The 16,796-nt window shown below is 37.7% G+C and overlaps 2 protein-coding genes across 3 annotated transcripts; one reads left to right on the top strand and one right to left on the bottom strand.

Annotated features, from left to right (window-relative positions):
* Nucleotides 1-3,521: 3,521 nt before the first annotated feature.
* Nucleotides 3,522-5,163, bottom strand: fam167b (family with sequence similarity 167 member B). Its single transcript, XM_026286131.1, has 2 exons — nt 4,725-5,163; nt 3,522-3,900 (listed from the first exon to the last, which is right to left on the bottom strand). Exons 1-2 carry the CDS (start codon nt 5,025-5,027, stop codon nt 3,637-3,639), a joined length of 567 nt encoding a protein of 188 aa, XP_026141916.1. The 5' UTR covers nt 5,028-5,163; the 3' UTR covers nt 3,522-3,636.
* Nucleotides 5,164-8,684: 3,521 nt separating this feature from the next.
* Nucleotides 8,685-16,740, top strand: LOC113117447 (myotubularin-related protein 9-like). Of its 2 annotated transcripts, XM_026286128.1 has the most exons (11): nt 8,685-9,121; nt 9,683-9,709; nt 10,155-10,263; nt 10,908-11,033; nt 11,659-11,832; nt 11,977-12,194; nt 12,291-12,452; nt 12,746-12,887; nt 13,065-13,285; nt 15,666-15,817; nt 15,994-16,739. In XM_026286128.1, exons 1-11 carry the CDS (start codon nt 8,937-8,939, stop codon nt 16,086-16,088), a joined length of 1,611 nt encoding a protein of 536 aa, XP_026141913.1. In that variant the 5' UTR covers nt 8,685-8,936; the 3' UTR covers nt 16,089-16,739. The 2 variants fall into 2 exon arrangements, with proteins under 2 accessions (XP_026141913.1, XP_026141914.1); XM_026286129.1 differs by lacking the exon at nt 9,683-9,709 and having other exon boundaries at nt 15,994-16,740.
* The last annotated feature ends 56 nt before the right edge of the window (nt 16,741-16,796 follow it).

Genomic DNA, 16,796 nt, shown 5'->3' with positions numbered 1-16,796 from the left:
TTACACACATTTCTATTCCATGAGGCATTTGTGAACATTAAGGCCTCAAGTTTACATTAAACCGAATGTCAATGCTCTGTTAAAAAGTAGGCCTCTCTTGCAAAACTGTTTTACTAATACATACGTGTGGATATGCATGTGCATACCCATACACAACAGAAAATAAAACTATGCAACTAATATTTTTTGAGGTAAATTTGACATTTACATGACTAGCTACTTGGATATGAGGCTCATGTCTCTTGCCATTATTTGTTTCTTAAATGCTTTCCGTCTCTCTCTCTGTATCTCATTCTCTCTGAGCAGACCACACACTTTTGTTGTGGCATCAGTCTGCAAATGGTGCATGCTCTTCCAGGAAGTCACGGCCCAAACATTCAAAGGAAATGAGGTACATTCTTAAGTTTTCTACTGCAGGAGCCCTCATCTTAATTTAGACACCTACTTAAGCCTGCTCCGGCATGTGTATTTATTTTGATTTGTGTCGTCCTACATGAATGAAACTTCTGACCAGGCTTTTCATGTGGTGAGTCCGGTGATCACAGCAGAAATGGGTGTTTCGTTGTGGTTTGGAGGTGGGGGGTTAAACAGTGAAAACAAATAAGTATATTTCTCAATCAGATCGCTTTGCATGCATGATGAACCACATCAGGAGGATTTTTTGCTAAAGTCATATCCTGGATGGATTTCTTTTTTTTTGTTTGTAGCTGTAAGTTTGAGTGAGCGCCTGAAACAATGGCTTGTTTTTTTTTTTCCATTCCTTGGGGGTCTTGTGGTTGAGAGGAGGGGGGTTGAGTGGGGCAGATCATCTTAACAGACAGTTATATATTCACAGTTACATCTCTTGTGAGAGCAAATGTTCATTTAATGCTCTGAGATTATGAATCCATGCCAAAAAATAAAAATAAAATAACTGGGTGCTAGTAGAGCTTTGGAAAATTGAACAGATTAAATATATTTAATGTGTTTTAACTGCAACAAAAAAAATATGCATATAGTTTTGTGACAGATGTGTTGGAACAATATTAATCAATTTATTATTTTTAATATTGGGTTGAAAATATGTCAACAAAATATATTTCAAGCAAAAAGCTAAAAATTTTCAAGAAATTTTCAGTTGGCTTTATGTTCTAGAAAAAGGGTTCAATACAATAGGCATCATTATATTTGTTAGTCCTTGGTCTTAAGTCTTTCGAAAGCAGGAGATATATAGCAGGATCGATAAGCTTTATATCAACTGAATTATTTCCAGGAAATAGCGTAGATGTTTTTTCATCCATTTTTTTGAGTTGCAAATAGATCTATGTATTTATGTAACAGACAAATCTAACACTTTAAATATTCATGTCAAATACATTGATGAATAATTAAATGTTCAGTCAAAACACAGAATGATCAAAACATCTTTTTCCTTTATTACATGTGCACTCGAGTTCAAAGTAGGTTATCGTGATGGTTTCATTTAAGCTCTACAAAGCAGAATGACACTTTCATGGCTCAGTGTTTGTTTTCTTTTCTAGGCCTCGAGGGAATCTGTATCTGGAACACAACTAAACACCTTTGTGTCTTCACAGGTGACCTAAATAGTTCATGTTTCTGTTTGAAGGAGGAATCTAAAGCAGCCCTTGTGTGAACTGTTCAACGAAGGCACTTGCCCTAATGCCATTGGGTTTATGACACGTAAACTACAAATGCTTGTAATATCAGTGTTGAGAACAGCTTTAGGAAAGATGTCTTTCCTTGCCAATGTCCCTCCCTCTTTCTCTCTCCCATATTTATCTAGCATGAGATCATTTCTTGGCATGTGTCACATGCTCCTTTTGTCAGTCAGTGCCGTCACTGCAGTTACAATCAATAAAGCAACTGGTCCATTGTTTGACTTTGTTTGATTACTGGTAAATGCAGCCTATTCTGATAAATATCAGCTATTTTCATTTGTGTGATAACACTGCACAAAAACCCTCTGGGTTTATTCATGTGAGGATGTGCGAGACAGAAGAATCTGAGCAGAGCAAGATAAGAGCCGCTCAAAAGTAATTACACAAATACATAAATCAAAGAAACTTTTGATCAAAAGGAAAATAATGGTTTTAAATACTTGTATTTACAAATATAACATTTATTTACAAATGTAAAGCAACAATGCTCAAAAGATTCATAGATTTTTATTATGAGTGAATGAGTTACAGTGAATGAGCAATGTTTTTCTCCTTTCTTCTAAATTACAATATCAATCACAATATATCTTCAAAATAACTTTAAGGCATTTTATTAATTTAAGTCAAATTCAAGGCTTTTTTGTTTAGCCCTGTGCGGAAAAAAAGGCAGTCATTGTGTTTGATTTTAGTAAACAGGTGATTGAAAGCAAAAGGACGTTTTATACCCTTAACAGTGCACTTAAACATTTGTACACCAAACATTTTACTAATTAACAAAAAACATTATGTACACTACCATTAAAAAGTTTGAGCTCTGTAAAATAGTTTGTGATGTTTCTGAAAGAAGTTTTATATGATCACAAAGCCTGCATTTACTTGATCAAAAATACAGCTGTATAAAACCGCAATATCGTACAATTTAAAAGTTTATTTTATTTTATTTCTAAGTCTATTTTAATATATTTTAAAATGTAATTTATTCCTGTGAAGGCAAAACTGAATTTTCAGCCATTAACCCAATATTTAATGTCTCATGATCCTTCATTTTTTTTAAACAATGTAAAGGTCATTTAATGCATCCTTGCTGAACCGATGCATTTATTTCATATATCAAATCTATAATTAATTGGTAACACTCATTTAGTCCCAAGTTATTAAATAATAAATATCCTTTTTGATATGTTGTAATTTTATCATGGAGCTTTTGATATAAGCTTTTGATACAAGTATCCATTAACAAATGCAGTGCTAAATTTCCAGTGCTTGTAATAAAGTAAACTAAACTTGAATGGATTCTGTGTAGAGATACGAAGGAGGCAATAAAAACTCTGACCTGTGAATAAAAATTCCCCAAACACAAGATTCTCAAAAATGAACCCTCAACTTATTAAAGTACAACCACCGACAGTGGGCTGAACAAAACAGAGACTGATATGAACTTTTCAATTGTTGCTGAGCCGAAGAGTGGGGGTTATTTTTAGGTTTTAAGAGACAAGGTGACAAAACGCCTGAACATAAACTCACACTTCCTGTGAGGCTGCTGCTCGGGATCACAGCCAAGGACAGGAGAGTGTTTCCTCCTCTGAGCATTCAGGAGCGCTCATGGGAGTGTGTGCCAATCACACGCCTTTTGACACAGAAGCAGGTTCCTCCTGATTCTCAGATCAGTTCAGCTATTGTTAAAAGTAAATATAAACTTTTTTTCAACTCTGCATGGGGACTTTCTCAGACCTGAGGCGAGTCCGCATTCACAAGTGGTTTAATAGTTGTATAGACTGTATAGACTGTAGTGCTGGTTACTGCATTTTTAGATATGACCACCTGTCACTAAGGCTTAGTGATCTGAAGAAAACTTAAAGGGTGTTTTTTTTTTTTTTTTTTTTGCAATAGTCCAGTTGTAACACTGAAATGAAAGATATTTGGCTTCCAGTGTCAGTGAGAGCTGTGCATTGAGGGGCATCTCTCCTCGTCGTGCCTCTCAGCAGAGAGAGAATCGTCTGGAGTTTAGGTTCATCTTGGTGAGACCAAGATGTTTGAGAGGGGTGGAAAGAGTGAAGGTGGCTTTCATGGGGATGTCACACAGCAGGTCCGAGTCCTCCTCACACTCCTCCAGCTCATATGTGGCATCATCCAGCATCTCTTTGTGACGGTGACACACCTGCTCCACCTTCAGCCTGTGGATCTCTCCCCGTAAGCGAATCAACTGTCGTGCTAGACGGTTATCCTGCATCTGCATCTCCCGCTGAGGAGCAATGAGAAAGAGAGAGGGAGAACCATTTTATAGCTCACACATCAAGTCTTTGATAACCAGCAGTAATTATAAGATTAAATTGTCTGGAACAGCAGGCACACATGCAGGGAACGGAGCGCACCTTTCTGTCAAACACCCACTCAAGTTTCTGCACCTGTGTGGCATTTCGGTGCAATATGCCGAGACGAGAGTCAGGCCGCCTGTGTTGTACTATTTACTATTCTGTTATATTACTTATTTTGTATTAGTATTTATAGTATATACAGTATATTATTTACATGTTTTTATATCATTTAATAAATATATACTGTTCAAAAGTTTGGGTTGGATAAGATTTTTTAAATGTTTTTAAAAGAAATCTCTTTTGCTCACTAGGGTTTCATTTATTTGACCAGAAATATCAAAAACAATAATTAAATGTTTTATTACTTTTTTGAATATATTCTAAAATGTAATTTATTCCTATGGTGGCAAGGTTGAATTTTCAGAAGTTATTTCTCCGGTCTTCAGTTTCATATTTGTCTTAATATTTTTGTGGAAACCGTGATACAATTTTCAGGATTCTCTGGTGAATAGAGAGTTCAAAAGAACAAAATTTTCTAGAAATATAAATGACTTAGAACACAGACAGACAGAGGTAGATAGATAGATAGATAGATAGATAGATAGATAGATAGATAGATAGATAGATAGATAGATAGATAGATAGATAGATAGATAGATAGATAGATAGATAGATAGATACACAATGACATTTTCAAAAAATAGTCAAACGTTTAAATAAAAATAAAACCTAAAGCTTATGAATACAATACCAGTTCGTTTCTGAGCCACTCTAACGCGTCGTCCATAGTATCAAAGCCGCAGATGTTCTTATAAGGCATCCCATCTTTCCAGATGTCGGGTAGCTGGGTGTCCTTCTCCACAGATCCTGGGCTGCTCGCATCTGAACCGTGAGTGGCATCAGTCCACGGGCGAGCCTGCAGTCGCTCCTTCCATTCTAGGTACGACGGTCTGCGCGTTTGGAGTTTGAGTTTCTCTGTCAGGGCTTTTACATTATCCAGATCCTCCGTATCGCCCTCGGAGCTCTCGTCTGCTCCCAGCTCTCTGAACTCCATCACTGAGCTGCTTTCATTCCAGATAGGCGAGACTGTGACTGCTCAGACATGTGCGCTGTGCCCGGTCATGTGCAAGAGTGATTAATCTCAAGAGGTGTGCTGTGCTAATGTTTATATAGACGGAGAAGTGACCGCCCATGCTCTGGCAGTATACTGACAGGCTATCGTTGTTTTAGACAGTCTGAACTTGCATGTTGCGGCCAAATGCGACATTTCGTGTTCATGTGGAACTATTCAAGTGGTACAGGGTCACTGACACCTAACCTCACATGCGCTCAAAACCACCTTGAGAAGTTTCAGAACAATTAAATTTGTTATCACAAAGACAACTAACCAAGGAATGACAAGTAAACATTTAATGCATGTATCCTGTGGCCCAAAACTCGTTCACACTACTTCTAGCTCAGCAAGATCTCGCCAATAATAATACAAAGTAAGTCTTTGTCAACTGTTTTACAAAAGAGTGTCTCCATCTCCTGCTGATTTTGAGGAATTGCACTAAGAATCTAAAATCCAGCATTGGATTCGGAAAGATATCAATATATATATATTCATTATGAAACAAACGCTAGGCATATTAGTGAATCTTTAAACCGGGACAACCCTGAGAGCTGCCAATGAGGTTCTTGAAAATGTAAAAGAGAGAGAAAAAAGATATATAAATAATAATAATTAGCTATAAATAATAAAACAAATTAGCTATAATAATAATAATCCTAATAATAATATAGTTTGGTAATCAAAGATTGTTCTAATGAAAGATAAAAAGCAAAAAAAAATAACCTTAATAGAAAGTAGCCTATCTTTTACATTATTTTCAAATGGGTCTTAAAAGGGCTGTAGGACTATTTATTTAAAACGAGGTCTCCCGCAAGGAAATCTATGTATTCCTGTGGTGTTACCTGAATTAGCTTCTTTATATTATTTATTACTTAGCCTATATTAACTTACATTATATCTAGTATGCACACATATATATATATATATATATATATATATATATATATATATATATATATATATATATATATATATACCAGTAAAATCCAACTTGAGTCTTTGGAACTGTTTTACGACAGAATGTCTCCATCTCCTGCTGGTATCAGGTATTAATGGGGTGTTATTTTAAAACGAACGGTAGGCCTATAAGCAAGGGGCAAGGAACTCGACCGGAAGTTGAAGTCTGGTGGGGGCTGCCATCTTTTAGCAGAACTTCACTTGTGTTAGCATTCCCATTGACTCCCATTCATTTTGGCGTCACTTTGACAGCGAATAACTTTACATCTGAGGCGTTTAAAGACTCTGTTTGTCCATTATTTATTTCTAAAGATACACGACAATGTATAAAGGGCTCCATTACCTTCTATGTTACATTATGGCCCCGTATAAACAGTTTTTGTAAAAAATAGGCTAACGATTGCGTCATAACCACTCGGCTCTCTGTCGCATTACCGTACAGACAGGAGGAGAAGCTCGCAGGCAATTAACTTGATATGGCGTACTGGCGTTACATTTTAAAATACTATACAAAATAATTAATCAGAATACTTACTCCTGCTCACTCACGCCAAAGAACTCCCCGCTCAAGCTCGCCGTCTCTGCAAGATTAACGATGGCAGTTTGCACGCACAGCTACTAGAAGATTTACATCTGTCAGACAGGTTGCTGACGTCGTCAAGCTTCGTTTGAGTCTGCGCGTCAGAAACGGAAGTGCTAAAAAACGCTAAAACTGGGCTTCATTTGTCTCAATTGAGTTCCAATGGGGTCGCTGTGTCCATTTCTTTTACTGTCTATGATTGGAACTCAATTGAGACAAATGAAGCCCAGTTTTAGCGTTTTTTAGCACTTCCGTTTCTGACGCGCAGACTCAAACGAAGCTTGACGACGTCAGCAACCTGTCTGACAGATGTAAATCTTCTAGTAGCTGTGCGTGCAAACTGCCATCGTTAATCTTGCAGAGACGGCGAGCTTGAGCGGGGAGTTCTTTGGCGTGAGTGAGCAGGAGTAAGTATTCTGATTAATTATTTTGTATAGTATTTTAAAATGTAACGCCAGTACGCCATATCAAGTTAATTGCCTGCGAGCTTCTCCTCCTGTCTGTACGGTAATGCGACAGAGAGCCGAGTGGTTATGACGCAGTCGTTAGCCTATTTTTTACAAAAACTGTTTATACGGGGCCATAATGTAACATAGAAGGTAATGGAGCCCTTTATACATTGTCGTGTATCTTTAGAAATAAATAATGGACAAACAGAGTCTTTAAACGCCTCAGATGTAAAGTTATTCGCTGTCAAAGTGACGCCAAAATGAATGGGAGTCAATGGGAATGCTAACACAAGTGAAGTTCTGCTAAAAGATGGCAGCCCCCACCAGACTTCAACTTCCGGTCGAGTTCCTTGCCCCTTGGTTCCAATGGGGTCGCTGTGTCCATTTCTTTTACTGTCTATGCCTATAAGTCGGTTTTCAAACTAGGGTCCAGGGACCCCCAGAGATCCGCAAGGGGGTGTTGGGGGGTCCTCAAAAAAGTTCAGAGAAGCATTGTGTAGATGTGAATAAAAAGTTATGTAATTCTACCCAAGGGGGATTTTTTTTAACCTTTTTTATTAACTGTCTGTAAGCTCTAAAACTTTTGAAAAGTTTTGCCTTAGGTTTAATTAATCTAGAATATAAGAACGTTTTACTTTTTGATATAAGTAAAAAAAAAAAAAAAAACTTTTTCACAATATAAAATTTTTTTAGACGCACCTGGCTATATATCAATGTGACTCTGGACCACAAAACCAGTCATAAGGGTATATAAATATTTTGACATTGAGATGTATTCATAATCTGAAAGCTTTTAATTGTTATGTGATTTGTTAGCATAGATCAATATTTGGCTGAGATACAACTATTTAAAAATCTGGAATTTTAGGTTTTGAAAAAAAGCAAAATACTGAGAAAATCACCTTTAAAGTTGTCTAAATGAAGTTCTTCACAATGCATATTACTAATCAAAAATGTAGTTTTGTTATATTAACAGTAGAAATTGTCCAAAATAGCTTCATGGAATATGGTCTTTACTTAATATTCTAATGATTTTGGCGTAAAAGAAAAAAATGATAATTTTGACCCAAATCAAAAATACTTGTGCTACTATGACTGGTTTGGTGGTCCAGGGTCACAAATAAATAAAAGAAGAAGAAGAAGAAAAAAAAAATTATATACATATATAATATATATATATATATATATATATATATATATATATGTGTTTGTGTGTGTGTGTGTGTGTGTGTGTGTGTGTGTGTGTGTGTGTGTGCGTGCGTGCGTGCGTGTGTGTGTGTGTGTTACTGGATAAACTGACATGAAGATGCTGCCTATTACTGGTCCCTCGCAAGGGTGTTTATTTATTTGGGGGTGTGTGGCATCTTCCATTATAACATGTAAAACGAATATCTAATTGATTTGAAAAAACTGAAGAACAGTATAAAGACTACAAAAAATAATACGATTTTTTCCTTTATTTACTAACTAAAGCAGACTTATTCTTACCCTAATACTCTGAAATGTCAGGAAGACTGCAAAAAAAAAATTATACGAAAAGGGAACAACAATAAACACCAACATCACAAAAAAAGAGAAGAGGACTGGGACTTCAAGAGTGTGAACGGAAACGAAAGTATAAAGAAGCCAACAAAATGCTTATGAGTCGCGCGAGCAGCCACACCTCCCCGTCGCTCGCGCACAGTCGCTCAGTGGCATTTTACATTTGCCAGCTACCGGTGAGTTTTATAACAGCCTAAATTAACGGTAAGGGGTGGGACTCGGTTTTGTAGAGGATTAGCGGAAGACAGAGACCCGCGTGGCTCGCCCACCAGCTCTCTAAACTCGTGAGAAGTAGCAGATGGTGGCGGTTGTCGTTGTGAAATGGAGTTGTCGGAGCACATCAAGACCGCTAATGTTGAAGATGTTACCCTGAGAAGACCTTTCCATCCAGCACTCAGAGGAACCCTGTGCGTTACCAGCCATCACCTTCTGTTCTCAAACAGAAAGGATGAAGCTTCCTGGCAACTTCTCATTCTCCTCAAGAACATCGATGCCATTGAGAAAAGGTAGAGAGACAGCTGTTCTCATCAGCTGAAGTCCAGGTTTGACTGCTGATGGAAAATGATCATAAACCAGCCTTAGATGGTTTGTGTGTTTTATCTGGTTTAAGATGGTCTTCCAGCATTAAACTTATTAAGACCATCTTAAATTACATTTGAAATATTTTACAATTGCTCTAGAGAGCTAATTTGTATATGATTAATAACTTAATTTTAGTTTTATTCATGTAACCAGATATTTTAGTTGAATCAGTGGTGTAAAATAATCTCTCAGAAAATCTATTAATTTGGATATTACTGAATCAAGATTTGTTTCAGAAGGATTTTTATTTATTTATGTGTATTTTTGATCACTGTTGTGCTGAAACATGACTTTATTACAGCAAATTAAGACACATGTCCATTTGCAAATGCATAATTCATATTCTTATTCATCCAGGCATCTGTTTTTGAATCTTATTGGGACACAGTTGTGTATGTGTTTGATCCCTGAAGTGACCTGCTTCTGTAATAATAAGCAAATTCTCTCTTTCTCTAATTTCACCAATCACTTTTCCTGCATGTCAGTGTCGAGAATCTTTTCGGATACCCCAGGTAACATGTTATTATAGCTTATGGCAGAGAAAAAAAAAACTGAAAAAATTTGTTTTGCAAGATATTCATGCTTTGCAGTGAGCATTTACGCAATATGTGTCTCTTTGACACGCTTTTTTGTGTTTTTAATACTGTACATGCAAAGCAAAAGTGTTTATGAAGTGTTATATAGATATTTGTGTTTGTAATCTAACATCCAGATATTGAGAGACAAAAATAGAGACTGTTACGTTCTATTAAATTTAAATTTTAAGCTCAGTCATACATCTGCAATATATTTTGTTGTCTCTCTGCTAGCTTTACGCTCATGGCTTGTTTTTGCTTCCTGCTTCCGTCTCTTCTGAGGCCCCAGTGGAGATGATTGTATGGCATTTAAGAGTGTGAGAAAACATAGAGGAATGTACTTAAATGTGTGTGGGGGTGTTTGTATATGTGTCTGATACAGGGCTGTGGGATCCTCTGGTACTATCACCATTAAATGTAAGGACCTGCTGGTTCTTCAGTTGGAAATTCCTGGAATGGAGGAATGTCTGAACATTGCCAGTTCTATAGAGGTACTAATTATAGTTATAACTAGCCATGCTTGTTACAAGGATTAGTATTAATATGGCTAATATTTAGGATTCGGTATACTACTTTTCAAAAGTTTGGGGTCTGTAAGATTCGTCAAAGTTTTGAAAGAGGTATGTTGTGCTCACCAAGGCTGCATTTATTTGTTAAGAAATACATTAGAAGTGTAATATTGTGGAATATTATAAAAATGTGTTATCTGCATATATATTAAAATGTAATATGAACAAACCCCCTCAAATCGAGCAGCTTGCACTGAAATTTCTGCCTTGTTATGGTTGTTAAGAGTTGGCCACTATTTAAATTGTACAAAAAAACATTAAAATTCAAATAAATAACTTACAATGTAACAAATATATATTTTGAGATTTAATAAAGATTTACTTTAAATTAGCATTAGATTATGGCAAAAGTTTTTATCTAAATCTTAAAATAAAGGGAAAATACTGTGCACACTTAAAAAAAAAAAAAATTTACAAATCTCCCACTGTCAGCAGCAAAGTATTCTGGAAAATCCTGAATATTGTCATTAAATGTGATTTTAAGCATGTTTTCTAAAGCCATGTTGAGTCCAGCACTGCCTCAGCTGTGAGTGAGAGTGAACTAATATCATCTCATGTCTCTGTAGGCTCTTTCGTCTCTGGAAAGTGTGACAGAGATGTATCCCTTCTTCTACAGACCGTCACACCTTACTCTGCTCGGCCCATGGGGCCTGTCCACGACAGAGCAATATTACAAACAAACAGAAAGGCTGGTGAGCTACACACTCTCTTAACTGTATTTTCTTTCTTTCACTTTCACTTCCCTTTCCTCCATTTGCTGTCACTCTGAGTATCCTGCTTTAAAAACCACAATCAAGTTCAAACACAAATAAACAATGCTGAAAATTATTACTTCTAGGTCAGATGTTACCTAATATACGTTATTGTTTCATTTCCTGAAATAAAAACAAACAGGAAGCACTTTGTTTGTCACAGGAAACAAAAAGCAGTTGTGAGACATGGGCAACACTTAAATGCACAAGAAATAAAGCAATGTCTGTTCTTTCTGTTACTAGTTTTTCACTCATATGCAGCTTTTTTTGTCTGATTTTCTTTGCCCTTGTTGTCTCCATAGCGTTCACAATCACCCTATCTTATATAAAGTTATTGTTTTATATTTATATAAATGTTTAATATTTTCTTATGTGCTTTATGTCATTTTGATCAGTTTTTAAATATTACTGTTTAGGGTTAATTTAGTTTTCTTTACTAGTTTTTCTAGATAGTTTTTTATTTATTACTTAAAAGTAATGCATATTTATAATTTATGTATTAGTGTATACATAGGCATATGTTCATAATATGTGTTTGTGTGTGTGTGTGTGTGTGTGTGAGCAGTGGGACAGGTGGAGAGTCAGTAAAGTAAACTCAGATTACTCTGTATGCCCATCGTATCCATCTGCGGTCATTGTGCCTCGTGAGGTGGATGATGACAAGCTGATCCGCTCAGCCAGGTTCAGACAAGGCGGCAGATTCCCTGTGCTCTCCTATTGTCACCATAGCAATGGAATGGTGAGTGTAGGATGTTTTCTTATATCTTAAATATATGTGTATGTAACCATATATTGTATAAGAGCTACATTTCTGAATAAAGCAAAAAATACATAATACAGATCCAAATGTCCAGAGTAAAAGTTATTTGTATCCATTGTCTAGGTGATTATGCGGAGCAGCCAGCCTTTGACAGGAGCCAATAAGAAGAGATGTAAGGAGGATGAGCTCCTTCTCCAGGCTGTGATTGATGGGTCAGAGTTGGGTTACATTATCGATCTGCGTTCTGCCCAGCAAGCCCAGCAGGCCCGGATGACAGGGGGAGGTTTTGAGTCTAAATCCTGTTATAGACACTGGAAAAGAATCCATAGACACCATGAAAGGTGAGAGGGAACATTTTAATAGTCTGAAAATATGTGACCCATCTGACTTTGAAAGCCATTTTGCTATGATTTTGCATGTAATCGTGTCATTTACAGGGGTAAGGTTGTGCAGGAGAGTCTTATTAAGCTGGTGGAGGCGTGCAGTGACCTCTCGCATAGTGTGGACCGCTGGCTCAGTAAATTAGAGAACTCCAAATGGCTTTCTCATGTTCACAGTGCACTGTCCACTGCAGGCCTGGTGGTAGAGTGTGTGGAGAGGTGGGAAGATCTTTTACTTTGGTATTTTAAAGGTGCAACACGAAATTCTGGGCTGTCTGTCACCATCTGTGTGCTAAAGCAAAATTTTCTGAAATCATTGTAATATGCTTATGAAACATTTATTATTATCAACATAATATTTTCTCAGATGTACTGCTTTAGTCTTTTTTTTTCCACCCTGTGCTTACACGTGGCTTGAGGATGGCGTGCGGCCTGTTTTTGAAGGGTGGTCACTGCAGGCCCATGCATGTGTTTGATATCTATTGTTCCGGTCTGTGGTCTGTTTTTTGCAGGGATGGTCACTCTGTGCTTGTGCATGGCTCTGAAGGGACAGACAACACGCTCCTGGTGAGCTCATTGGCTCAGATTATCCTAGACCCTGCCTCTAGAACTGTCACTGGCTTCCTCTGTCTGCTAGAGAGGGAATGGATACAGGTGAAAGTTTGTTTGTGTGACATATTGTGCGATTAGCTGTGCTGTGTGTGTGGTGAAGCTTATGAATGCATTACAACTACATTACAATAATAACTTGGTTACTAAACTACTACCTACCTAATATTAGTCACAGATCTGTATGTGAGAATGTTGATGAATTGCATCCTTGTATCGCAGGCTGGACACCCATTCCAGCAGCGATGTGCTCATTCGGCATACTCTCATGCCCGTCTGAAGCAGGAGTGCCCATCCTTCCTGCTGCTGCTTGACTGTGTGTGGCAGGTGTGGCGTCAGTTTCCTTTGGCACTGGAGTTTAGCGAGGCACTGCTGCTCCGACTGGCACAAGAAGTTTATGCTTCTAACTATGGAACCTTCCTGTGTAACAATGAGCAGGAGAGGTGGGCACAAATTACTCTTATATGACACTAATTATACACTACCATTTAAAAGTTCAAAATTATTCTCAATTTTCAAATGCGTACCAAAGCTGTATTTAGCTTATCAAAAATACGTACAGTACAACAGTAATATTTCAATTAAATTAGCTGTGCTCTGTTTTAATATATTTTAAAAACTAATTTATTACTGTGATATGCCAATCTTCAGTGTTCCTTGTTGGAAAAGCCAGAATGTGCTGGTTAGATATGTTTTGAAGCATGGCTGCTGGTTTGAGCTGGTTTAAGCTAGTCCTTAGCTGGTCAGGAGCTGGTTTAAGATGGTCATGTGCAGGTCTTAAGCTGATCCTGAGCAGGAGATATACTGAACAAAATTATAAATGCAACACTTTTGTTTTTGCCCCCATTTTTCAGAGACTTTTTCTATGTACACAAAAGGCCTATTTCTCTCAAATAGTGTTCACAAATCTGTCTAAATCTGTGTTAGTGAGCACTTCTTCTTTCCCAAGATGATCCATCCACCTCACAGCTGTGGCATATCAAGGCAGCATGATTATTTTACAGGTGTGCCTTAGGCTGGCCACAATAAAAGGCCACTCTAAAATGTGCAGTTTAACACACAGCACAATACCACAGAAGTTTTGAGGGTGCATGCAATTGGCATGCTGACTGCAGGAATGTCCACCAGAGCTGTCGCCCGTGAATTGAATGTTCATTTCTCTACCATAAGCCATAACCAAAGACATTTCAGAGAATTTGGCAGTACATCCAACTGGCCTCACAACCGCAGACCACGTGTGACCACACCAGCCCAGGACCTCCACATCCAGCATCTTCACCTCCAAGATCGTCTGAGACCAGCCACCCGGACAGCTGCTGCAACAATCAGTTGGCATAACCAAAGAATTTCTGCATAAATTGTCAGAAACCATCTCAGGGATGCATGCTCGTCGTCCTCATCGGGGTCTTAACCTGACTGCAGTTCATCGTCATAACCAACTTGAGTGAGCAAATGCACACATTTAATGGCGTCTGGCACTTTGGAAAGGTGTTCTCTTTACGGATAAATCCCGGTTTTCACTGTACAGGGCAGATGGCAGACAGCGTGTATGGGGTCATGTGGGTGAGCGGTTTGCTGATGTCAGCATTGTGATTCGAGTGGCCCATGGTGGCGGTGGGGTTATGGTATGGGCAGTTTACTTTATGGACAATGAACACAGGTGCATTTTATTGACAGCATTTTGAATGCACAGAGAAACCATGACGAGATCCTGAGCTCCATTGTTGTGCCATTCATCCACAACCATCACCTCATGTTGCAGCATGATAATGCATGGCCCCATGTTGCAATGATCTGTACACAATTGGGAAGCTGAAAACATCCCAGTTCTTGCATGGCCAGCAGACACCAGACTTGTCACCCATTGAGCATGGTTGGGATGCTCTGTATCGGCGTATACGACAGCGTGTATGACAACTTTCCAAAGCCATTGAAGAGGAGTGGACCAACATTCCACAGGCCACAATCAACTACCTGATCAACTCAATGCGAATGAGATGTGTTGCACTGCGTGAGGCATATGGTGGTCACACCAGATATTGACCCCAGGACCCCCCAATACAGTAAAACATGCATGCACCCTTAAAACTTGCGACTTGTACATTTTAGAGTGGCCTTTTATTGTGGCCAGCCTAAGGCACACCTGCGCAATAATCATGCTTTCTAATCAGCATCTTGGTATGCCACATCTGTGATAACACATCGGTAAAGGAGAAGTGCTCACTAACACAAATTCTGACAGATTTGTGAACAGTATTTGAGAGAAATAGGACTTTTGTGTAAATAAAAAGTCATATATCTTTGAGTTCAGCAAAAAAGCGTGCAAAAACTAAAGTGTGGTGGTTATAATTTTGTTCAGTGTGGTTGCATAGGACCAGCACATGACTAGCTAAGGACCAGCTTAAACCAGCCATGCTTCAAAACATACCTAACCAGCATATGCTGTTGCTTTCAACAGTGTTACATGATCCTTTAGAACTAATTCTGATATGCAGTTTTGTTCCTTAAGAAACATTTCATATTATCAGTGCTGAAAACAATTGTGCTGCTTAATATTTTTGTGGAAAATGTATTACATGTTTATTCTCTAACAGAGTAAAGGTCATTACTATCACTTTTGATTAATATAATATTATTACCTTTATATATTTAATATCAAGGCCGTCAAAGATTGAAATCATATTTAAATGAATGTTTGAAATCAAACTTTGATACTTGTTATCTCATAATTCGATTTTGAGACTTGAGCCTTGATTTCACAGAGAGGGTTTGTTTTAAAATGTATAAAATATATTTCTTTATTTTTATTTTTGCCTGAGCTAGATGTGCCGCAGGAGTGAAGGAGAACACACACTGTTTGTTTCAGTCCATGTTGAAGCCTGATATTGAAGAGCAGTACCTCAACCCACTGTATGAACCCACTGATTTGGCCATTTGGCCCTCAGTACATCCTCAGTCCTTACAGCTATGGACAGGTGGGTTACTGTTGCAATGTGATAAAATGATTGCAATTTAAAATTGGTAGATTAATTATTGAAATTGACTGGTATTATTGGTATGTAAAGTCAGCTCCACTGATTTTAAGCAAAAGAAAAAAAACATATACTTACATCCTTAATGTCCTCATTATTCTTGTATTGTATTTGGGTAGGGATGTTCCTCAGGTGGACTGAGTATGCTCAGAACATGGAGGAAGCTCGAGAAGAGGTGTGGAGCATTGTGAAAGAGCACCGTGAGCGAGTTTGAACCTGACCGGCCCAATAACACACTTGCTACACACTGTGACACCTTGACCCTGTTTGCGAACCTCATGGATGAGCTGACTATCCTGTGACCTCATGGTTGAAAAGATGTTGTAGAGCCTGTTTCTACTATGTGTTTCTTTACAAGAACTTAGTAAATCAGATATACCGCCATTTAAAGAGCTTTTAGATTTAATGTCATTACGATAGCTATCATTGAATAATAATCGGACAAAATGGGCATTACGGCACTTCAAGCAAAATGCTAAACAGTAAACGGTCCTAAATAAGGGAAAATGTGGGTTTGTTGTGTAGTGTTTGAGTAGTTTGTTGTTGACAAATTGACTGTGGTTACATGAGGCAGCATCAGTCTTGATGTTTTACTGAAAACATTTTTTCACACTGTTACAGACAGCTGAATGTTAAATGATAAATGGAGTGAATGTGAGAAGTTTGAGGACCTACCAGAAGGTGGTTTTAAACATGCTTGAGAAGTTACAAACAGCATTTGCAATTGAAACATGGTTTATAATTAATTATTGCAGCTCTCTGGAATACTTGACTCTGATTGGTTAATTGCCAGATTTAGCGTTAAAGAGATAGTTCTCCCATAAAGGGAAATTCTGGCATGACAGATTTTTTTTTTTTTTTTAGGGGGTGAACTAATATTTGTTTTTACTAATATCTTTGTTAAGTAGCCTATATGCTGGAT

Source organism: Carassius auratus, chromosome 17, assembly GCF_003368295.1.
Source record: "Carassius auratus strain Wakin chromosome 17, ASM336829v1, whole genome shotgun sequence".
In the NCBI taxonomy this organism is placed as follows: Eukaryota; Metazoa; Chordata; class Actinopteri; order Cypriniformes; family Cyprinidae; genus Carassius; species Carassius auratus.
Note: the sequence above shows the minus strand (reverse complement) of the source record. Positions and strands in the feature narration are given on the sequence as shown.